Below are 26,050 nucleotides of genomic sequence, written 5' to 3'. Positions count from 1 at the left end.
TTGGATAAATAACATGTGGTTTATTCACGCAATGGAATACTATACAGCCATGAAAAAGAACCATGTACAAATACATGCAACACAAATCTCATATACTGTCGACCAAATAAGCCAGTACAAAAGAATACATACTGTTTGATTCTTTTCATATAACATCCAAAAACAGACAAAAGTAACCTATGTTCTTAGAAGTTGAGATAGTGGTTACCCTTGGGAGGCAGCTACTGGAAGGGAGCAGGAGGGGCTTCTGGGGTGCTGGTAATATTGTTTGATATGGGTGCTGACTATATGCATGTTTTCCATTTGCGAAAAACACCAACTTTTTAATATATATGTTACTCTTCAATAAAAAGTTAAAATAATGTGCCTCTGCCTGGATAATCAGCTCAGACTGAAGAGATGATTCCTCTCTCAGCCATCCTCTCCACTCCTGCCACTTCCAAACAGTGTCAGCCCCTAACATACAAACTAGATTTGCTCTAGGTCTGGCTGCTAAAGGAGTAGGCCTACCAAAATGTGAAATCCCAGTTTAAACCTCTGCCTTCCTATGAATTATTCACTTTTTACCCTCCTCCCTAGTACACTCAAGTGCCCTCCTGCTCTCTCTGCCCCAAATCCTTACTCAGGAGTAAATGCTCCTCTCAGGGAACATTTAAATAAGTATCAAAGTTTTGCACCCAAAGGATGAAGCTCCAATAGTTAATGTTTCCAGTTGCAGGTAGAGGATGAGCAAGGAGTCCTCTAGGCTTAACACCCTGGAGGCATGTAACCTGCAACTGGAGTGCAGGCCCGACCTGGGGGTTACGGGGTGTTCAAATCTTGGCTTTACCTTGGGCAACTTTGTGTCCTCTCTGTCTCTCGATTTCCTCATCATTAAAACAGGGATAATGGTGCTTACCTCATACAGTTGTTTTAAGGATCACATACATTTAGAAAAGTGACTGACATAAGGAAGGAACTTAGTAAATGTTAGCTGTCAACATGGCTTTACCCAGGATATACTGTCCCCAAGAACACATGGCCTAGGGTAAGTCTAGGTAGCAGAGGGCTTTGGAGCTCACCCAAGTCTTGCCAGGCAAACCCAGGAGAGTACTCCTGGGTGCCCTATACTTGTTAGGTAGTGCACTGAGAAGCAGGCACACATGCTCCAGGGCTAAAAGAGAACGGAGGAGGAATTGGGAAGGACATGAGGTGGAGAAGAGTTGGCTGTCCCCCAGCCCCAGTCCCACGTATATCTGCTAAATAAGTTTATCATTAAATAAATGCATGCATCAGCCACTGTTATCGACTGCCTTCAAAGAACCAGAAATGCTGTTGTCAGAGGGTGGGAAATGAAGAAACTTCCTATCAGGTGTGTAACATCTGATGTAACATCGACCAGGGAGGTGGTTGATATCACACATCCATGCTTCCTGCTTGACCAAAGGGCCATGGGCATTATGGTACAACTGTTATTACAGGGCCATGGTCCCTGGGTCTGGCCTCTACTTTGAAAACCTGAGGTAGACAACAAAAAGTCAGTTCCTATCAATCATGTTCAGTAGCTAGAATATTTACACTGGCAGTTCTTCCCCACAGGCAGATTTGCACAAGAAGCCAAATCCTCATTAGGATACTTGAAGACTTACCAAAATAACATAATGCAATAAACTAAGACAGGCTGAATAAATACCCAGAAGAGCTAAAGGGACTGCAGATCTGGACAGCTGACAGCTGACAATGCTTCTGTGGTCTCTCCTCTGCTGATCCACATCACTCCCACCTCCAAGCCCCTCTCACTTGTACCCCTCTGCTCTGATGCCCTACAAATACTATTAACGTGAATTTAGGCAGCAATCATACTTACTCAATTTCCAAGTTTGGGGGGGATGGCTAGGAAACCCTGTACTGATAATCTACCTTTCAGAGTCATCACAAAGATTAGTTAACTTAAGTCACAGTCTCTAATCAATCCTTCTCTCTCTGAAGGCAATTTCTCTGAGGAGTCACACTGGAGTGGAGGCTTGGTGGCCCAAGTGCACAGTCACCACCCGCAGGTTAGGACACTCCCCTTGGAATGCAGTGGGAAACGGCCAGGTTCTCTCCCTGAACACTGGCTATGTGGGGCCCTTGCTTTATTGGATTCCAGGCCCAAAGAGTTCCATTTGTGTGCTCTCAGTTACACCACAACCAGCCAGGTTCCCAGTCCATTCCTCACGATTTCTTTCCACAAATGCTGCAGCTGATTATCACTTCTACTTTCATCCTCAGAGGACAAACTGAATGGCAGGTCTGAAAGTGCCCTTGAGCCACTTCCAGGAGCAGCTTACATCACTGGCCTGACAATGAAAAGCCATCCTACCTCTCCTAACAGTTTCCACTAGTCTTGGATAGAAAATCACCAAATATTTAGACTGCAGGTATGTGTGGAGGAATCCCACAAGCTTTTACCCTGGTGATGGCAGTTCTTCTTCAATCACTGCCCAGACACCTAACTGCAGCAGGAGACGTCAGGGAGGAAGAGCAGAGAAGGCAACAAGGCCACCAAAGCTCGAAGGGCAACGGCTGGGATGCCGCATCTTCTGGCGAGGCTCCACACACCCCTCCGCACATGCCAGCCCACTCAGACCGAGAGCCCACTCCAGCTCTCTGTGTACCTTTCTATCCACTAAAGGCCTGGGGACCCCACCTTCCTTTCCTCTTGGTTTTGCCATCACAAATTACTCCACCCTTTGGGGATTCTTCTCTCTCCCAAATTACCCATGGAGTGGACAGAGCAGAAGGAGGTTAAAAATATGCCTTAAGACTTACTTAGAATAAACTAAGACCATTACATGAGGACAGTGGCAGGAAATAAGAGAAGTTTTTCATTCTCTACCCAAGCTATCACAATCCTTTCTGGCACCTCCCCCAGAACTGAAATGAACCTGGACATGTACCACCAAGAGCTCACCACCCCCACCTCCCCAGCACCAGCACCAAACCTCAGCTGGCAAATGGCAGCCACCAGGCAGAAGTGCTACTGTTTATTTTCCCCAATGACTTATGGTGGACCACCACTAAGGCAAATGACCATTTTTGTAAACTGGTAACAGTCTGGAGATGGACAGATTGTGGAAGGAACAGAAGTTAGGTAACCTGTGTTGTCCTGCTAGAAGGTCTGCTACTCTAACACCACAAACAATCAACACACGTAAACAAATTCAGAGACTACAGTTTTTTAACAAGTTCTCTGGATAATTATAGAAAGAAATGTCTTTTAAAACCATGCATGAAATAAATGATTTTTAAAGGAGCATGTATAAATTGCTCTGCTTTACTCTTTAAATTTTTCACTACATATAAAAAACTGGCAAGTTTTCTAAACGGTGATAAATTAAGGACAACAATTGACACTGGTGTCAGTTTCCGAAGAGTCACACAAGAAGCCAGGGCTGACAACTCTAAGGGTTCTGAAATGGCTCATGCAAATTCTGAATGGGGACGAGACGCCAGACCCACTGTGCCAAGTACAACGTGGTGACAGAGGAGCAGGTACTGGTTGTTTCTGGGCCGAAGTGGGTAACGGATCTACAGCATGCAGCACCCGTAACCTAGACCCGTCATCAGGGTGAATTCCTCCGAAGTCTCAGTCAGCTTCCTTTACCACCACGCTGCCGCCCGCTCCCCACCCCCCCACCCCAACTGCAGTTCCATATATAAAGCTGAAGAAAATGTGCAAACAGGTTCACATGGGAGAGGTTCACTAAATGTTGAGAAAAGCACCTACGGCATTTTGGTTCAGTAAAGAAATGAATTACATCCTTGATAATTAGAAACATTAATTGCTATCGTAAGAAACTCTTAAGAGAAAGCTCCCCAAATCCAAAACAATTTTATGCTGGAATTTGAAATGTTCTATCTAGTTCTAAAATTGCATCATATTAGCAAATGAAGTAGTTGTTATTTATAATGAAATTTAATAACTGGTTAAAATCCTAGGTAATTAACTTTTATGACCATCTAAAATTTAGTTTTAAACTTATAATTTTAGCAATATATATTGAACACTTACATTCAATTGTACAGAATGCAATTAATTTAATCTTGAAAAACACTAAGGAAATAAGCACACACACCCCCGAATCAGTACACTCTCTCACCAATTCTACAACTGCAATAAATTTAATACTGTAAATAAACACTGGACAAAGCAGAGCACTGGCGAAAGAACTCAGAGGCTTTAACAAGTCATTTTATAATTTTTATGAGCTAAGAGAGTGGAGGCAAATGGAATTCTTAGAACATTACTTAAAAATAGATTTTTAAAGACAAAGGTCCCGACTCACTCTTATATACACACACAAAGTTCATCTGTCACAGACAGCAAATGTTGAATTTATACACTGTAGTTTCCAGCAGCATCCTGCACGTTGAGAATAATTAAATTAAACAAGGATGTCAGATCTATGGAAGATGGACCGTTCAAATCTGTACAAGAAAGAACACAGCTGTTCTGGTGCTACTGCATATGTGATGTGCTCACTGCTGCTTCTCAAATGCAAAAACCAAGTAAATACCTAAAAATAAAACAAATAAAATTTAGAGGTTGGTTTCTCACATCCTCAGAGCAACAATCTCGGTCTCATTCATAATCTGGTGAAAATTCTCAAGCAGCTTTTGAAAAGGAAAAATTCCATTATTTCTAGGAGTTCTTCAATAATTTTGAGTCATACTTAGGCAGATATGGGATCATATCTGCTTACTTGAAAACAAATATCCACTTACTGTAATAGTGACATCACAGCCCTGGAGAAAACCAATTTAACAGCTCTAAAAATCTCTATTGACCGTTTGAGGAAAAAAAAAAGTATAAAAGCAAAGAAAATGAAAACTGGAAAACCTTATGATTTAATTATTTTTACCTGGAATAACTGCACTACTATGAGTGCAGGGGTACTCTAAGTTTGCTACTCAGGAGGGGAAAAAAACCCTAATAAAAATGGCAAGGAACATATATAACATGCATGTTAAAATTCATCCAATTATCCAGTTGTTGTGTTGTAGGGCCTGGTAAGGAAAGTGAGCCAAAAGCCACATGATAATCGACAGTCCCAGCCCCAAGAGCACTCTCCCTTAAATAAGGTTTCCAGCTTTGATGTGTGTTCACTCAAAGACATCTAAATGCATCTATGGTTCCCCACTCTGAACCACACTGAAGTTCAAACTTATTATATCTTCTTTTAAGATACTGATAGATTTTATGATTATGAAAACGACTGAGAAGACAAATCCTCAAAACATCACAAAAATGTTCAGGGTGTTCACTAGAACATTCACGCAGAGAGTCGAGATAAGAAGCCATGTGACGAGAAGCCCTCGCCCCTTGGGTCAACTGTTGAACAGGGGACGGATGAAGGACGGCAGACCACGTAAGGGCCTCCCAATCCTCGAGTCCTCGGCCTCTCCAACCCAGCCTGCACAGGAGCACCACGGCAGTCTCCCCTAACACCATTCTGGTCATGCTATTCTTTACTCATTCTCTAGCTCCCGAGTCTTTTAGGAGAAATAAATATGGCTGGCAGCAGAATAGACAGATGGGCAGAAAATAGGCAGGGTGATCATCAACACTGTGGATTCTTCTTGAGGGGAAGGAAGCAGAGCAGCCTAAAGCACTCACAGGCAAGTCCTGAGGCTCAGGACAGGCCGGCACTGCTGAGCTTGCCGTGCACTCCAAGTGCTCTTTCTGCAGCGAACCCTGCCAAACCCGCCCCAAGCACATCTATACCCACTGCAGGTAACCTGGCAGTCCTGACCTGCCCGGATCTAGGGTCATATAAAACCAGTGCTTAATTCCAGATCAGCAATGAATAACTTCCTCTCCTTTCTAACTCAAAAATTCTGGAAGTCTCACTAATTATATAAAATACCTTCTGTGCCAGCATTTCAACTGGGATTTAAACAAAAGAAACTTAAACCACTTCTAAAAGCAAATCAGCAACAATTCTCTTTTCTTCCACATTTAAAGCATCTTCTAGAGGAGCAGCAGGCTCTGGTAATACGAGCTAAATGATTAGACCAGTAGGAGTCTAAAATATAGCTTCTTAGACTGTGGCACCAGCCCACAAAGCCCTCCAGGTTAGAAAAATGTAATTCATCACAGAGCAGATGGACCCTGACACTGATCCTGGCTGCCCTTCGGCCATTGTTCCTTTCCTATTGCTTTTCTCCTCTCTAACCCACCTCTTCTTCAACTGTCTGGGGGCATCTAATTCTTCACTTGTATATTACTGCTAAAGTCCATGTTTAATATAAAAATATAGTGCTGATCTGCAGCCAGCACCACCATCACGACCTTTGACCAAGGTCGTTCTGTTACACGGCACTTTGGGATTGGTGGGACATCTAAGGTAGCTGGCATATCTCCACTCCAGGGAAACCAAAGAAATGTGTCGGTTTCTGCACATATTTCTACGTTTGTCAGAGATTACGTCTCTAATATCTTCCAATCCCATTTCTACCGAGGGCATGAATATTCTGAAACAAACTGGCTCAAAGTGTGCCTTCTTCCCTTTTCCTCTCTCTCCAATTCAGCAAGTCCTAAGAATTTTCCTTTCCGTGGGTGCCCATGACGCCATGGCTGCGAGTGTGGAGCACCTGGGCTAACTCTCTGACCTCAGCCACGCTATTTGCCTGCTTTCCTATCTGAGAAAAAAAGACAGAATTAATAGTAGTCTACTGACAAAGCTGTGAGGATTAAATGAGGCATAACACAGGAAAAGTTTCGAATAGCGACTGGGTCCAAGTGAAACACTCAGTAATACCAACTATTATTATTTTCCAGATTTCACTAGTTTTTATTAAGCTCTCCTTCATCTGTTTTCCCCACTACAGGAACTTCAGCATGTAAAACAGTGTGCCCAGAAGTCACTTATTTATGTCTGTTTCTTCTACTGGATAGTACACTTCTGGAAGGCAGAGAGGTAACATTTATTTTTTTATCCTCCAAAGCCCTTTCATAGATCTTTATGTAAGTTAATATTCAAAATGTTTATCAAATGGGTTATCTCTGATTACCTTTGATTTTTCCTTCAACATAATCAACAAATATTTAACCAAAGAGTGGGAACTACCTTTTAAGTCATCAGGGCAACCATATAAGGGTATCACCATCCTGGCAGGGAGGCTCTGGGACTTCACAGACTGGCCAGGCCTCTGACCTCTCCTCCAAAGACAGGTGCCTCACTTCAGAATGTCTCCACATCATGGCTGTTCCCAACCACACACCCTCTAAAACATCCTGCTCAGTGCTGCTTCACTAAATGTTCTAGTATTTATTATGACTTCACTGTCAACGCCAGAGAGGCCAGAACCAAATAAAATACACGGAACTGCTCCATAAGCCAAAATTTCCAGCAGAAATGTAAGGTAAAGAAGTCAAATACAGATGGGTTCATAGTAACAAGTAGACAATGAAAATGTTTAAGAATGCTCGTCAAAGTTTACGTTAAGGAACATCCTGCATATATTTTCTCTTGGCACTAAACAGCCGTGCAAGACGGGGAATTAGACATTTATAGGAATTTTGTGTATAACACAATCACCCCCTCACACAAATTAATATGTATCAGAAAAATTCTAAAGTTTTCAGATTTTAATCACTTTGAAGCAATTTTTGAAAATGTCAGTAAATCTACACTGATGATATACTCACTTGTAGCTTCCCATTCTGATTTACTTAAGGTTCCCTAAAATTTAGAAAAAAGAAAGAAAACTTCAGATTGAATATGCAAGTACATATATACTTATTTTTCAATAATGGACAGAGGTCTCCAAAACCCTAACTTCATTATAAATACACATACAATTTACTGTTAATATTATTGTGATCTGAATATAAAATAAATCAGTCAGATTAACCTTTAATTCCATCTTCTCACCACTTTTGCGCTCCTGCCAATTCTCTAAACCACTGATTCTCAACCAAAGGGTGAATCTGCATAAAGCGGGTATTCGTGTGTAACTGGAAAAATTATCTAGCTTACATTTTTAACTTGGAAAATGGAAAAAAAAAAAAAAAAAGAGGCCTATCTTGAAACATCAAATAATACTGCAGGAGGGAATAAGATTTTTGTGTTTTTACAAAGGAAATCACAAAATAAAGTATGTATCATACAAAGGAAATAAATTGTATTTAGTGATGTACTTGCTACTTTGCAAAGGCACTGAGTAACAAGATATACAGTGGCAAGTTTAGTAACTAATATAATTTTGAAGAAGTGATAATTACGTAGCATTCATAATTAAGGAAAATGTGAACTTCCACATAGAAGTCAGAGAAAATGAAGATGTAATTTTTCCCCATATAAGTTCATAAGCCCCTGAATTTTATCTATGGAACACCATGAGTCAGTAGTGTCCAGATAAAGATACAATGGTATAGCAAGAAAACTCTCAAGCCAAGCCTATAACTTTTCTCCCATCCTTATTTCCTCCATTCTCAGTTCGTTGAAGTACATTTTATTCTATATTCTACAGTTATAAAAAGTTATCACAACTTAGGGGAAACAGACTACTGTGTATCTGACTTGTAACTCAGTGAACTCAGGTATTGTAAACCAGTGAAATAATTTCCTAAGTTTCCATTTTTCTATAAAGCATGTTAAAAAATAAAAACTTACCAATGGCAACCTCACTTGACTGTTCTTCATGTACTTTGCTGCATGTTCATAGTCATCCGCCTTCTCAGATGCAAGTTTGGAATTCTCGTTTGCAGGATATGGCTAGGGAAGCAAGTGAAATTCCTAGTTGAGACATTACACTGAAATTTACAATTCAGAATTAAACACACAATCACTGAAATAAAATAATTAAGACAGTAATCTTTAAGTATTACTTCAGGAATACAAACTATACATACTTTTGAAATACGAAAAAAAAGGAGTGAAGGGAATCCTCTCTGAACAAAGCAGCTGCCATGGTCAACACTGAGCATGATCAGAGTATCTACAATCACAGAGAGTCTACACAGGGACTGAATAGCATCCTGAACTGCCACCAAGGACCACTTGGCTGCAAACACCTTTACCGCCCTGACTCCTGGTCAAAGGCTTTTTCTGTTATGACTCTATGCTGAAGGAAGTTATCATCAGAAGAGCTAAACATTCATTTGAACATTATGGTGACTTAGCAGCCATGGAAGTATGAACAGCAACTGGAAATAATACAAACGAAATGCTCAGTCAACAGAACCTTGGGAGCTCCAGAAGAGAAGGAAAATATCCAGCCTCCAATACAGGTCGTCTCCATATTTACATAAAACTGAAGAAGAGCCTCAAAAAAATGCTGTTTTTAAAGGTATGGTGGACAAATGTTTATTCAAATTACTTTGAACACTATTTTTAATCCATTTTAACATCTCTTTATACTACAAAGTAAAGTGCTTTGTAATGCATGTAAATAAAAACAATGAATTATACACTCATGTAGCAACCATCTACTCTGTAAAGGTTATGTACTCTTTTAATTCTTTTCTTTGCCCTGTTACAACAAACTAGCTAGCAAGGAACCACTTTAGACGTACATCTTCCTGAAGAATTTTTAAGAAACTGATCCAGGAATGTTTACTTTGCTATCTTCTTTTTCCCCTTTGTAAGTATCCTACCGTAAGATCAGACATTAGAAATTTAGCTACGTGTTTGCTGTTTAAAAAAGTATTTAGTTTTTTGGACTTCTATAGTGGGGAGAGGCCAGGGTGCTGCTGAACATCCTACAGGGCACAAAGCAGCCCCAAATGCCAACAGTCCTGAGGTTGAGAACTCTTATGTTAAAGCTCTGTCCTAGGTGCTGAAGAGTCTAGAGTTGGCACCAATAAGCTGTGTAATTTATATAAATACTGAGTGTGTACATGGCCTTGAAAGAAATCTCAGAGACAGCCAAACAAGTTTACTATGACTTGGAATTTTTACACCTTTTCTAAATACTCACCTCCAGGGCCTGCATTCGTTTTAACAGCATTTTATTTTCACTGTTCTTAATCTTTTCCTCATAGAATTCCAGAAATGTTTTTTTGTAGACTAGTTTCATATTGTACTTCTTTGCCATTCTGTCCAAAAAAGATTATTTAATGAAAAGGCTTCCAAAATATTTGTAATTCCACATGCAACAGTAACATCTTCTGGACTTAACTAAAAACCTTTACAAATTCACAAGAGGACCATGCAAAATGAGTGAAGGGCAACACACCACTGACCTGAAGGAAATGTGCAGTTAAATCTCACTGGGTCACAGGGAACTCCAGTAACGTAACAGACAGGCCAGGAAATGAAATGAAAGGCTGTGAGATGGGGACCACAGGCTGTAAGGAACACTTTTCTACCAACTCCATTTCATTTGACTCGATCCCTCACAGTGGCACTGAAAATAGTGGCCAACTTCCTTCTTAAAATAGTCTCTTTCATCTACTGGATTCCCTGGCAAGACACATTATTTTTTTTTTTTCCACACTATTAATTTTTATCCTACATCTTGAACTGCTTCTTCACAGTTTGTTTTACAGGTTTCTTTTCCCAACTTCCAAATGTCATGGTTCTGAAGAGTGTGGCCCAGAACCTTGCTCGCTGTCACTCCCTGACGTATACAGCTTGCCAACAGCTACGGTAGCTCAGTTCTGGCCTCTGTCACTGCACTGTTCCCTAGAAATCTCCACCAGGACTGTCACAGGCGTGCTCTAACTCTCCACCTCCAGGGCTGAATCCCACTAGCCTGTTCTTCTGCCAATCTTTGCTATTTCAGTAAATCCATCTAACGATCCACGCCTCCCCCTCTCTATGCCCAGTGTTCAGCACACCACCATGTCCTCTCCGTTTACCTATACAACATACTTCAAACAGGCCCACTTCTGACCCCGTCACTCGCCACCATCCTGCTCCAACACCATCACCACACAGCTGTACCACTTCGCTCATTTCGCTGCTATTCTTACCCTCCCTCAACCCATTTTCCAACTGCAGCCAGAATATGCTTTTAGCAGTGCACAGGTCACGTCCCTCCTTCACACCCTTCACTGGCTCTCCAGCACACTTAGGGCACAATTCAAAAGCCTTTAACATGGCCTCTAAGGCACTCATTTATACAGGAGTGCTGCCTCATCTTGAGCCAGCTGGGCCCTGATTCCTTAAGGCCCAGTCACAATGGCTTTCCTTCAGCTCCTTAAACTAGCCAAGCTCTGTCTGTCCCACTTCAGGGCCTTCACACATATCATCCCTTATGCCTGGAACACTCTCCCTTCCGGTCTCCAACTGGCCAACTAGACAGCCTTTAGATGTTGACTTAAACATCACTTTAAAAAAAAAAAAAAATCACTTTTTCCAAGGTGGCTTCCTTAAATCCTCAATGACATTAGGTCTCCCTGTTATGCTTTGCATGTGTATTTTTTCCGAGTGCATTTGCTTAAGTTGATTACTATGTAGCTGTAGACAACAAAAGGGAACCTGAGGATGATTTCAGGTAGCACAAAAGGAGGAGAGGAAGAAAGGGAAAAAGTCTGAAAGGGGACTTGTGAGGTGACAGATGAGGGGACAGAGTGAAGGAAACATTTGCGGGCCACTTGGATTTGCATGTAAGAGGCATACATAAGGCAGGAGTCCCTGTAATTAGCATTAGCCCTCCTTGGAAAGACAACATGAGTAAATATAAAAGCCTCTTCTATTCCAGGCAGTTCATTTTCTATCATAAATATCCAAAATGAGCCTTTACAAATGAAATCAAGCTTTAACCTTAAGAAATACCATAATTACAAAGAACTGAGACTCAATTTGACCAATCTGAATAGGTTTGCCATGTAAAAGCTAATTAACGAAATGGCAGAAGGGCATCTCAAAATCCCTATGCATTTTCTGATTGTCTCCCTGAATGAATACTTGTCTTAATAAATAATTTTTTAAAATTTAAAATATTAAAGTGATACTTTATGACTTCATATGTTTATAATCATTAGGCAATATAAGCAGAAAAGACTGCTAGTGTTTGCTTAGCATTAAAAAAAAAAAAACTTTCATTTTATTCTTTATCTTTTGGCGTATACTCAAATCACTAACTTTGTCAACCCAAAACACCAAGCTAACATACCAAACATATAAAACAACATACTAAAAACGTTTAATTTTTTTCTTTCATAAAGTTGAAGAGGATAACATTTCCCCAAAGTTTGCTAATTATAAGGAAAATGTGATATAAATTTTTTAATTTTATAGTTCATATTTATAAATTGTACATAGTATTTTCCATGTTTAGTCACATGCTACTTCATTTTCTCATATTATTGTATACAATTTTTATATATTGTAGAACTCCTGAAAATCCTACACCCATAATTTTACAAGCTGCCTGAGACACAATTCAAATAATCACCAGCCAAAAATAAGTAAAAAAATAAAGCTCTTCCTCTTCCTCAGTTAATAAAGGCTTTGTTTTAAAAAGAAGGAAATGCAGTTTGGTCAGCTGTGACATGGCCTGCATTTAACTGGACTCTTCCACGTTCCCTATCAGGGAGACCCCCAAGACCAAGAAAAGGCCTTGGGGCCTTACTTGAAACCCCAGCTTTCCCTGTGCCTGTGGTTTGCCAGGACTCCTAAGAATTCAGGTGCATGAGTGAATACATTCCTGAATCAGTACTTTATTATTGTCATTGTCCGTGAGACAGAGGCAATTTCATAAGCTATAGCAAAATATAAAACAACTTTTAATACCTATCCCTGTCAAAAGGAGGATCTCCACTTTGCGAAGATTCATTTTATGTTACCAAAGTACCAGCAGTTACTTAAAAACAAGTCTTTTGCTATTTATAGTGTCAGTTATTTTCTTCCACAACTTGCAGGCAACAGGCTCCCTTTCTTGCCTACAGGATTAAATAATTCCAGGAATAAGAGAAACTAAATGAGTAAGGCTGCAAGAGACCTATGGCACCAACCCTGGGTTTGAAGTTATTCTTTTTTTTTTTTTAAATAAGGCTGTCCTTCTTCTTAGGATCCCACTTAAAATAAGAAACAAACAAAAATACTGATTTTTTTTTCCTTTTCTTTCTCTCTTACGCAAAAAGAGAATAGTTAACAGATTAATGACATTCTTACTCATTTAGCAATGGAAAATAGACCAAGAATTCAGGGACATCCACAACACCTTCCAAGTTGAAGTCATATTTGCAGCCAAATAAAGGATAAGCTCCTTTCTTCTGAAATTTCACAGTATATATTTCATTTCCAAATGATTCTGTTTCTGAAGCTTCAAGACGTCTTCTATAAAAGTTATCCCCAAACCAAAATAAAAAGATTAAATTTGTTATTAGGTCAAATTTATTTTGATCAGATTAAATATGGGAGGGGGACACACCCATGATGCAATTTTATAAAGATTAGCTTTTAATTGGATTTGAGCTACTTTTAAGAAGCAATACATTAAAAGATCATTAACAATCTCACTAATAAAATTATGCTGGAAGTAGGTTTCACTATCATGACAGCTGGTTAAGTCCCAATGCCTTACATCTTATCTGGAGTTTGTCTAGCAATACCACCTCTGGCTTTTTGGCTGGAAGTAACATCAGTCTCCAACTTACACAGAAAGATGTTTTAAAGGTTCATCTGCAAATCTGACTTTTTAACTTAAAATTTGAGTATCCACTCAAGTACATTATCAAAGTGCTCAGCCCTTATAAGATCAACACGGCATGTTCTATAAACTTTACTCCTAATAAACACTTGCTACTCTAAAATAAGCTTAATTTTGAGTATTTTATAAACCACAACATATAAAAGTACTTACATCAATTCAAAGCTATTGGGAGTGGTACCAATAAAATAGCCTCCAGGGCTCAGTCTCTCACATGCATTTCTGAGCATGACATCAGCCTGCTCATAGGACTCGAATGAGTAATGGCAGACAAACTGACAACTGCAGATGTCAAAGCACATTTCTGGGTCACGAAACTTATCAATCAAAAGTTCCTGAAACAAATTAAAATGGGTCAAGACTTTGAAGTTGGCTGCGACATAAAAATTTAGTGAATTAATTTCTAGAATTAGGATCCTTAAAATAAAAGTAGACATGACCTCCCACCAACCCACCCTTTCTCATTACGTATCATAAAGATCATAATAAAAACGTTCTTTCTTTCTGGTTCAATAGAATTTGATTCCCATTTTCATAGTAATTTTAAAAACCAGAGATTCTGAAATCATGCTAAAAAATATATCAAACATGACATTTAAAGGAGTTGATCCTTTAACTGGCTTTACTTGAAAACTAAAGTAAAATGATGTTGAACAGTAACTTGGGTTTAAAAAAAACCACAAAGCTGGTCTTTGGGACATTTTTTACTTTTTAGGCTGTGCCATGCAGCTTGCGGGATCTTTAGTTCCCCGACCAGGGACTGAACCCAGGCTACGGCAGTGAAAGTACTGAGTCCTAACCACTGGACCACCAGGGAACTCCCTGGGACATTTTTATAAAACGCAAAAGTGTTTTTAAAGGTTTCCAACTTTCTAGCACTTTTCCTTCCCCTTTCACAACTGCAAACAAAATGTGTAGGGTTACAGGTTATCTATAATAGTTCAATGAGCTAAGGAGTCAGAAATGTTCAAGGGGGACTTCCAGCATTTCGAGTGCCTCTATAGTCTTGAACTCCAGCTGTTAAAGAGATTCGGAAACAGGTGTCACCAGACTGTGACATGTTGGGAAACCACCCAAACAAATTACAAGGTAAACAAAATGAAGTGCAGATCTATTTCAAAATACTAGAAAATAAATCATGTCCAAACAGAGAAGCAACAAATGATTTACAAAGTAGAAGTATTAAAAGCTAAAAATTCCCAGAAGTATTTACTGGGTCATTTAAGGAAATTTATCATTAATGGAATTTCTAGTTGAAACTGAAAATCCACGTCCTAAAGATTTTTAATGTTTCTAAGCAAATTTTTAAAAAATGAACTGATTTTTAAAGCAAACCATTTACTCATACTAAAAATATAAAAACAGACAAGTAAAAAAAATACATACCTTTGAACAATCAGCAGTTATAAATTCTGCACTGAAAATATACTCATTATCACGACAACGATTTTTCATGTCCTCGTACCGCTGCTGACACTGTTTGACAGAAACATCAGCAATATCTGGAAGGAGGACGGTTGTTAGTAATGTCAACAAAGGCCCACAGAGTTAAAACAGAAATGCAAAAATGGCACAAATCTAGACTTCATCTCAACTTTTAAACTTTGGCAGGGAATCTAGCCTTAGAAAAGCAAAAAGGTTCTACTTCCTTCAAAACAAAAGAGAAGAAAGTCTTTTGTTCCAATGGAAATGCCCTCTTATTTTTCAAAAGGAACTAACCACTTTCTCAATATGTACTGACAACAGAAAAGTTCTACCATGATTTTTAAATGCTTATTCAAAGTTAAAAGCAGAAAGTTTAAATTCCAATTTGGATTATAAAACCTAACATTATACGCCCAGCTCTTTATAGTTTCTTAATAAAATGTTATTTGCCTTTTCCCAGTGTTGAGATTTGCACTGCAGGTACAAAAGCAATGGTGGGTACCTTGTCATGAATACAAGGTAGGGGTACCAATGGTACTGGTAATACTTGATATATTCTTCACTGCTATAAGCCAGCACAGGAAGAAAAAAGGGGGAAAAAAATCCAATTTCATTTAAGAATGTCCTTGATAAGCAGTAAAAATTAATTTTATGAAATCTTCAAAACATTTCTGCTACATAACAAAGTCTGCCTGAACAGGACTGGTGTGACTGCGCTGTAAGCTGTACTGCCCACTTTTTTCACACAAAATTGTTTCACTTAAAGAACCACTGACAGACAAACTGGTTATTCAGACTTTGTAATTTGGCAGACCTTTTCTTCATAGTGAAAAAAATGAGCCTGCCATTTCATGAAAACTTTGGACTGTATTTGTTACCAATGATAAATTTGAGCTTTCAGGTGAAAAGTTCCAACTCTGACAAACTTGTATCTACCACCACGGGCTGGGCATCTTCCCAATACTTAAGACTTTTCTGATCGATGGTGATATTAAACAAATGTGATTTCCTGATGTCAACATTTAGAAGATTTGCATAACTTTAGTGAACATTATTTTCCAAATATTACAAAATCTTGCAGGGCGAAGTGCAAGATAGACCAATGGATTTAGATATAACAGAACACAAAAAGTTCACCAATATGGTTTCAGATTCCACGCTGTAACTAACCTTTAAAGGAACTATCACTTGCCGAATTTTGATGTAGTATCAAAGATGAATATCCTCAATTATCTGAAAAGGCTATTAAAATACTCCATTTCACAACTACTCATCAAATAAAACAACACATCAAAACATATTGATGCAGAAACAGGTGTGATAATCCAGTTGTCTTCTATTATTCCAGACTCTAAAGGAATTTGCAAAAGTACTTTTAAAATGCCAGTCTTCTCACTACATTTTATCTGTAATAAATATTTTTTAAATTCTCGGTTTTAATTTCTATAATCAACACATATAACCACATACGCAAAAGCTTTCTGGGGTCCTCAATCATTTTTAAGAATGTACTGTGGTCATAAAACCAAAAACTTTTTGACAAGTGCCGATTTAGGCAATACTACTCCACAGGTGGTGCTGGGCACTTCCCACAGGAAGGAACATGACATCATCTTGTCCCTCTTCAGGGTTAAGACTGACCAGCAGATTCAGGCACTTGATTCATCCAATTAAGTTCCTATCAACTTTTCACCTAATAGCTTAGATCTATTATTTTACCAAGCGTGGAAAAATTTATTCATCATGATTTTTCAATAAAGAGGAATTTCGCTTTTCAACCATTTGGTTACGTTGAAATATGGTTTATACAGGGTTAGAGAAGATAAATACTCGCCACCCCCTCCCTTAGTTTATGAATTTCAGAATAATGAGTAAGTTTCCTTGCTCCCTCCAAGTGTGAACAATGAGATTATTTTCCTTTATTTCATGTTTCAATACACTGTAATCACTGTCTTTTTCAAAAAATTAATTAATTAATTAATTAATTATGGCTGCGTTGGATCTTTGTTGCTGCACGCGGGCTTTCTCTAGTTGCGGGGAGTGGGGGCTACTCTTCGCTGCAGTGCACAGGCTTGACAATGAGGTGGCTTCTCTTGTTGCGAACCACGGGCTCCGGGCGCGGGGGGTTCAGTAGTTGTGGCTTGCGGGCTCTAGAGCGCAGGCTCAGTAGTTGTGGCACACGGGCTTAGTTTTAGTTGGTCTGCAGCATGTGGGATCTTCCCAGACCAGGGCTCGAACCTGTGTCCCCTGCATTGGCAGGCGGATTCTTAACCACTGCGCCACCAGGGAAGTCCCTTGTAATCACTCTCTTTTTAAATGAAGAAACCATCCTATCTTTGGCCACTGAAAGGCTTTCCAAGTTTGTGCTTCAAACATGGAGTCCGACATGACTCCAATCATCCTTGTTTTTAACACCATCAGTAAAGTCTCATTACTCATTTTAGAAAACACCCATCTCATGTCTAGCCCCCAGACATCTTGTGGTAAGGTATTTTGGTGTTATGTCCATAATGAGATCTTTCTTATTTACATTTACCTGACAGACCACAAATTATTCTTTCCCATGCCATTATCTGTCTTACCAGTACAAACTAGCTTGTCAATTCTTCCCTTTTTCCACTTGAGCAAATCTCCACCTTTACCACATCCCAGGTCCAAAACAGTGATATCACGTTTTTTTTTCAGTCGCACCTTTTCTAAAAATTCTCCTAAAAGAGAAAATTAAGTCATAATAAATGATCTCTTCTCCATTTTTACTAAAGCATAAATTGTTACCCCTAATAACCTACTAACTTCTGCCTGACATGTACAGTAAGTCCCCTACATACAAACTAGAGAACTTTCAAAGATGTGAACGTGTGTTCGTGGGCACGTGATGTCAATCACGTAAGTTAGTTCATGTGTCTGGCGTACACTGTCACATGCATGCTCTACAAGTGGTTGTGCTTTTGTGTATTTTATGGTACAGTACTGTATAGAGTACAGTAGTACAGTGTTATTTCAAGCCCAGAAGGTCCAGAAGCTAGTGTAAAAGCAGTGGTGATGTAGCTGGTACTGATAAGAAGAGCGGGTTGTTGTAATGTACTACTGTACTTTTCAAGGAACTGTATTGTAAGATTAAAAATATTTTATTTTTTGTGTTTGTTTTTTATGTATTATATGTGTGAGAAGTTATTATAACCTATTACAGTATAGCACTATAAAGCAATTGTGTTAGTTGGGTACCCAGGCTAACTTTGTTGGCCTTACAAACAAATTGGACTTACGTGCGTGCTCTCAGAACAAAACTCGTTCTTGTGTAAGGGACTTAGTGTAATATAAACACATTCATTTATGTAATTAATTCATAACTTCTAGAAAATATTTCAAAATTTGACTAAGAGTTAATTAACTTGATCCTTCAGCATTAAAGATGAAAGAGTATGTGTCTGGTATTTTAGAAGCTAAGACAGGTTTTTGAAGGTTATTTTCAGAATTTGATTCAACATTAAATAGCAAACATTTTATTTTTTCTCTCTCATTTTATTAAAAAGAAGTTTAATAGTACAAAAAAGTCGCATGACCTTGGTGGGTCAATAGCAAACAGTTTAAATTCTAATTAATACAAGAATACCCAACACTTGCTCATGATAAGAAAAAAATTACTCATAATTTTTTGTAGTTCTCTTTCCAAAGCTAAGTGTTTAGCTTATTATACACTTAATAATTATGGGATCACAAGAGACCTTGATTTTGATAAAAGATGTCAAGCTTACCTCTAAACTAGTCAAAAAACTATACATACCTCTTAATTTTACTATCATCAGAATTCTTAAAAACTCTGAAATAAAAATGGAGCCTTTTATCCCAATCTACCAAATCACATTAAGAGCCAACGAATAACATTAGCATGTCCCTTACATCAATAGCCAAATGGTTCAAACATCAGTTAAAGGCATATTAATATTCTTAGACAATGAAATATTCAGCAATTCTAAAATTGGATAAAATACTGAATCCTAGATCTACTCTTCCTGTCTTTATCATTCTGAGTTTAATGCTTTCTATTTCTTATGTGTACTATTTTGACTGCTAGAATATTCTGTATAAATACTTCTGCCTTTCACTGTCACAGAAGTACAAGTGTTCCATATTCAACTTTCTGCTATGAATCTTAAAAAAAAAAAACAGCGTAAAATATAATATGGAAAGAGTGAAAATAAGAATTATAAAATCTCTTTATTTCCACATAAGATTAATGAGAGGGGAAATCTTCATGAAACATTATTCAAAGATATCTTTATCACATTCAAGCATCGTACTCAACTATCACTAGCTATAAGCAGCAACAAGGAAGCGAAAATGAATGACAAAGAATGGGTGTTGAGAAAGAAAAAAGGCAGCAAGGGAATTTGGCACAGGCTACACTGATTACAGCAGGACCGGAAAGACAGGTGCAGATAGCAAAGCACCCATTGAGAGAGTTGCTGGAACAGCTGAAGAAGAAATAATACCATGAATATGCTGAGAGATAAATTTTTGCTAAGTCTGACATACGTGTTTTTAAAAACTACCCGTTCCCCTGTTTATAAAAATAATACAACTAACAATGTGAAAAATAGTGCTGAACTTAAAAATATTTATTCAATGAATAAATACATGAATAAACAACACATTAGGAAAAATACTCAATGATAACTTATCTGCATTACTGAGGATGATGAGGAAAGGAAGAGAAAAACTAAAAAGAAATTAGAAACAGCATCCAAAGATTACGAGTACAGAGTAAAAATGCCATAATAACTAACCTAAAAAAATAAATAAAAATAAGTTCGTTTATTCATTTACCCTGGCTGACAAGTAGCAGAGTCAAATAAGTCTTATTTTTATAATGAAACAAAGAAAAATATTAAAATGTGTTCAAAATAATGAGTCTAGTTCCCACTCCTGACACTTCTCAGAATGGATAATTTATCTTTTAAAATTACTAAATTATCGTTAAAACTAGTAGAAAGTAGCCATAATTAGCACTTTATTCTTTTCAGTGCAAATATGAAAGCATTCTCACTTTTTCTGAGGTTGGCTTTTAAGAAAACAAAAACAGAAACCAAAATTTTAAAAAAACCTTTTTGTGAAAAACTTCAAAATCTACTGGCTTTTAAAAATTCTCTAATTTCAGGTAAGTGACTATTTAATATACTTGATACACAAAGCAATAAATATATTCTGAATCATATTTCCTCCACTGACTTCCATTTTAGTATCAAAGGTGAGTTTCCATAGATAAAATGCTGTCCAAAAAGCTGAATGTCTTCATCAATCCTCAAAGTAAACTTTATTTCTCCCCAGAAGAAAAAACAAGTTCAATGGACAATCAATGCACATGATGACCTTTACCAACTCATTAAAGGCCTAGAGATAAAAAATCATGGCACTGCCCATTTTCTTGACCTAATGGAACCCAAATGTTTAATTCAACAATATATCATTGCTCCAAAACTATTAGAGTAAAATAGATTATTTAATGGCACTAGGTTAGCTTGATTCTAAATGTAAAAGCACGCTGCCTTCTGAAAGCCTGATTAACTTATCAACTTAATATTAATTAAACACTCATTGCTATCTTATGTAGTCAATCATAAGTAAATATGAAAATAATTTACCTAAAAGGCTTAGTTTCAGTTTTGGCTCCAGTTTTATAAAGCCAAGCTTTGATGATTAAATGAATAGTAACTAAACACCTAGTAGCTTTGTGTATGATTAACCATTTGGGGAGTAAAAAATGAGACATAAGCTGAAATTAAAAATTCAAAACTATAAATCAAAAAACAAACATACCAATGAGGACACTTTTCATCCAATTATTAAAGTTTCTTAGGTAAAAAATTCTACTTTGGCTACGCTTCTCCAAACCAACTTCCTGGAGTTCATTGTAGTGAGCGGCCACTGCTGAGCTGTGTCCTTCCTCCAAGTTCTGAAAATAAAAGAATGGAATAAAATTAAGAAGCTGAACATGAAAAAAATTAGTCTAAAAGAGCATCTGACCTATATACGGATAAAATACTACTGAAATTGGTAAACTTCATTAAGCAATGGCATAACCACAGAAATCCTAATTATAATCACTTGGAAGATTTTCCCCTGTTCCCTATTTTTAAAAACATCTTCTGATTTAAAAAATTTTCATCTTGATTTTCATCTATAGAATTCTGGTGTTAATGTATTAATAAAACCAGTACTCTTCCAGAGTTCTGATTTATTCAATTCAGTAAATGTCAGTCAGTGGATGAAGTTCCTACAAGAATATAATATAGAAATAATACATTTATTATATTATTATAAAATTGTTGTGGGCACTAAGTGAGATAATATACACAAAGAGATGGGAACTCAACAGGCTATGTTCAGTGTCAGTGATTTCTATTATTTGCTATTAACCTAATTCAAGTTTCAATTTGTGCTCTCTATCGAAGACCCTAAGCATTCTGCAAAAATGCCAGGAAGGTAAAGGGCTTCAGATCCCCCCACTCCCCTGCTCAACCAAAGTGTTTCATCTGACATGTAAAATAGGTGAAAGGTTTAAGATTTTCACTTGAAAAAAGGGTTCCACTTCTAGTTAAAGTTTGAAAACTACATTTATGATACAAGCTCCTCTCTGTTACAAAGATTTGCATTCCACCAATGACAAACATGTGGCTTATCTGCCACTTTCTTCCTGAGGATGGCAGAATTTTACTCATTCATTGAGTAATCCAGATTCCAACTCAGATCCCGCCACAATATAGTATCCCCAGATGAAAATGACTTGCTATCCCTTGCTTTATAATATTCTTGCTAAATACCAGGCTTAGCTAAAATTGTATGTAACTACCCTAATAAGAAGTGGAAACACCATAGTTTAAGGAATTACATTAAGAAAAGAATGTAAAGCTGGGTATCACCTTGATATTTATCATTGTAAGTGATAATCTCAAATACTTCAGACACAAAAGAGATGAACACCTAATTACAAAGGAAAAAAAGAGGATGAACACCTAATTAAAAGACAAAAAAAGAGATGAACACCTAATTAAAAAGGGAAAAAAATGAACACCTAGTTAAAAAGGAAACAAAATTTAAAAATTAATTAGGAACACCTAATTAAATCATCTGGACCTTACACTGTTGTGTTTTTGAAAGTACTAAGAAAAAGCAAACTATAAAAACTACCTTTCAAGTTTCTAGTCAAATAAGATTTCCGAAATAAGATAAAAATTATCTCATTAGCAGTAGTTGTACCTACATAGAAAATAACTAAATTACAAGAGTTAAAACCCTACTCTATCTTAAGACAATGTCTATTAAAAATAGAACATTCCTACAGATGGTCAAAAAGCACATGAAAGGATGCTCAACATCACTAATTATTAGAGAAATGCAAATCAAAACTACAATGAGGTATCACCTTACACAGGTCAGAATGGCCATCATCAAAAAGTCTACAAACAATAAATGCTGGAGAAGGTGTGGAGAAAAGGGAATCCTCGTACACTGTTGGTGGGAATGTAAACTGGTACAAACTGTACAACTACTACGGAGGTTCCTTAAAAAACTAAAAATAGAACTACCATATGATCCAGCAATCCCACTGCTGGGCACATATCCAAAGAAAATCAGAATTCGAAAAGATACATGCACCCTAATGTTCCCTGCAGCACTATTTACAATAGCCAAGACATGGAAGCAACCTAAATGTCCATGACAGAGGAATGGATAAAGAAGATGTGGTACACATATACAGTGGAAAATTACTCAGTCATAAAAAAAATGAAATAACGCCACTTGCAGCAACGTGGATGGACCTAGAGATTATCATACTAAGTGAAGTCAGTCAGTCAGAGAAAGACAAATATCATGATATCACTTATATGTGGAATCTAAAAAATGATACAAATGAACTTATTTACAACACAGAAATAGACTCACAGACTTGGAAAACAAATTTATGGTTACTGAAGGGGTAAGGTGGGAGGGAGGGATAAATTAGGAGTTTGGGATTAACATATACACACTACTATATATAAAATAGACAATCAACAAGGATCTACTGTACAGCACAGGGAACTCTACTCAATATTCTGTAATAACCTATATGGGAAAAGAATCTGAAAAAGAATGGATATATGTATATGTATAACAATCACTTTGCTGTATACCTGAAACTAACACAACATTGTAAATCAATTATACTCCAATATAAAATAAAAATTAAATTAAAAAAATAGAACATTCTTAAGTTATTAAAATTATGTAAAAAAAAAGGTATTATTTCACAACTACTAGAGATTTCAATCTGACGTATTCCATTATGAATAAAAGAAAATACACTCAAAATACCTTTTGCTTTTCAGGAACATCTTCAAGTTCTATTTTTCTCCTTTTCTGAGTGCCATCTCCAGTAGGTTCATCTTCTGGAAAACCATCAGTTTCCATTCTTCTTTTCCTTGAAATGCCTTCATCATCACCAGAACCTTTTTCCTCTGGGGCAATTTCAGCATCAAGTTTTCTTTTCTTGGATGGAGTGTCTTCCCCACAACTAGAACTTTCCTTTACAAGATCATCTTCAAACTCCATTTTTCTCTTTTTTGGAGTGTCTACTTGCCCACAAGTAGGAGCCTTTTCAGAAAGCCCAGTCCCAGGAGAGGTTGTGTTTTCATTAACAATGAATGAAGACTCTGTTTCTGAATCTATTGATGTTTTTGCCTCTTCATGAGAGATCTTTTCACATTCCTCTGCTTTTGCAGAATTTTCCATTTTTGATTACTTAAATAGATGGTAAAACTTCATGAACTAACACTGGAATGGCAAAAATTTCATATTACTTGTAAACGTAATGCTGAGACTTTAAAAACAATTTAAACCAGAAACTAGCCATTTAATTTCAGCGATCAACTAAGAGTTTAAAAAACCTCATTAAAGAATATTGAAAACAATATTGATATATATTGCATATGAATTTCTGAAAATGCTAATGTGGAAGTACTAATTATAATCCTGGAACACTTCTACAATCTCGTCCATAAAAGTCACCATTAAAACTGACAAATGAAGTCGTGGTAAATGAAGTCGGTTCCATTTCTATCCTGGTCCTTACCCTACAGCCTTGGTTCCCCAAATGTGCGCTGGACACTATAACAAACTGATATGGGCACAGGAGGATATTTCAAAATTTAAGGCAAAGGTAGTCACATCTGACATCCGGAAGATATCACAGATACAGCTTCAAGTAGAGCATAGTTTTAACTGAGTAGATTGCACTACATTTCTTTAAATGACACCAGAACCTTGTGAAGCTGAGACTGGTGGTACCACAGAAAATCAGTGTAAAACAGGAAACGAAGTTGGTGTCAAATCCGATCTCAAGGCTTGAGAAGATATCCAGTACTCAACAGATGTACATATTCCACTAGTATGCATTTGTGGTTAGCTAAGAATTAAACACAATTTGTTTTCAATCTGTGCATTATTTTTAAAAACAAAGTTGTTAGGACACACTTATTAAATTGTTTGGACTAAACTATTTAGTAAGGGAAACTGCTAGGTATTTCTTTTGGCCTAGGGACACTGAAAACCAAGAACAGGAGAAGTCTGGGAACCTACAGTTGACTTCTAAAATCCTTACTTCGTAATGGGTGTCAGAATTAGGTAGAAAGTGAAGAAAGTAGCAATGGGTGGACAAGAAGTTTCAAGACCCAGCCTGCAACGTAATGACCATTAATCTCTTTCAAATGTTCTTAGGCCTATGTGTGAAATGGGAGGGGGAGAAAAATAAGTGAGCTATTTACTGGACAGGAATTTATTAAGTCATTCAATAAGTTGAGTGAACGCCTACTACAGAGAAGCTCAATAAGACACTATGTGAATAAGTCTTCAAGAAGTTTACAGCTGATATACTACTATTAAAATGTTAGGCTGTATTATTCAAACCAAATGGAAAAGAAAAAGCAAAAGTCCAAAAATCAGTGAGATTCAGCAAATTCAGAACCTGAAAATTATGAAGGGGGGGAGTGTTCCCTGTAAAGAAACAGAATAAGAAATAAAGTCGCTTAATGGAATTGGTAAAAACAAGTCACTCTAAACCGGGAAGGGTTTCAAGGGATATTAACTTTCACTACCCAAGGTTTGAGGTAACAAAATACCAAGACGTGCCAAAACAGGAAGAAATGAATCAGAGAGAAAAAAATTACCCAGAAATGTAATTTTCTGAATACTGCTTAAAATGATTATCTAGTAAAACTATCCACCAAATTATCAAGTCCCTATCTTCTCCTCCCTACCATTTATTTCCTAATAAGGAAATAGAAACTGGTTTCAATTTCAAATAAACCAATGTAACTTATCCTTAGCTATAAATAATTCTAGTTGTAAATGTAATATCTAAATTCACTATTGGGAATAAAAATTAATTTTATTTATATTTATCTGTGACATTTCCACAGATGAGACTTTCTAAAGACAATTCGGTCAGAATAAACGACACGGATTTCCAAACGAACTCAGAGGTGGATAAGACTGAGGCCGAGCGTCTAAGGTGAACAAAGAGTAAGGTCCAGACCCAAGAGGGCTGTCCTTCGGAACCCTCGAGGAAGGACTCAGGTACACAGATGCGCATGAACGATCACACCTGCATCTCGGTGACCTGCGCGGCAGTCACACCCGAGGTTTCTCGGGAACCGCCGGCCCGGGGACTCGAGCTCAAGCAGGTGAACTCCACGCCCAACCCGCCGTTGGGCCGGGTCTCCTCGAGCCCGAGGACGCACTGAGCTGCCCCAGGGCCGCCCGGCTCAGGTTCCAGTCCACTACGCAGGCCAGGCGGCCGGCCGCTCCGGCTCCGGCAGCCCGGCGGGCCTGAAGCCTCTCTAGGGCCTCTCGAACCCGGGCCGGTTCTGCGCAGAGGGGCGTCAGCGCCCACGGACCCGGCACGGCCAGCGGTCGGAGGGCCTCTTCCACCAGGGCGGGCGCGGCTACACACAAATAGTAC

The 26,050-nt window shown here is 37.8% G+C and overlaps 1 protein-coding gene across 1 annotated transcript; it reads right to left on the bottom strand.

Annotated features, from left to right (window-relative positions):
* On the bottom strand, positions 1 to 26,011 carry RNMT (RNA guanine-7 methyltransferase). Its single transcript, XM_057526649.1, has 11 exons — positions 25,625 to 26,011; positions 23,407 to 23,865; positions 20,869 to 21,004; positions 17,634 to 17,759; positions 15,013 to 15,128; positions 13,780 to 13,961; positions 13,089 to 13,253; positions 9,946 to 10,063; positions 8,640 to 8,741; positions 7,673 to 7,706; positions 1 to 4,538 (listed from the first exon to the last, which is right to left on the bottom strand). Exons 2-11 carry the CDS (start codon positions 23,821 to 23,823, stop codon positions 4,501 to 4,503), a joined length of 1,434 nt encoding a protein of 477 aa, XP_057382632.1. The 5' UTR covers positions 23,824 to 23,865; positions 25,625 to 26,011; the 3' UTR covers positions 1 to 4,500.
* Positions 26,012 to 26,050: the final 39 nt, after the last annotated feature.

The sequence above is a fragment of the Balaenoptera acutorostrata genome, chromosome 13 (genome assembly GCF_949987535.1).
Source record: "Balaenoptera acutorostrata chromosome 13, mBalAcu1.1, whole genome shotgun sequence".
In the NCBI taxonomy this organism is placed as follows: Eukaryota; Metazoa; Chordata; class Mammalia; order Artiodactyla; family Balaenopteridae; genus Balaenoptera; species Balaenoptera acutorostrata.
Note: the sequence above shows the minus strand (reverse complement) of the source record. Positions and strands in the feature narration are given on the sequence as shown.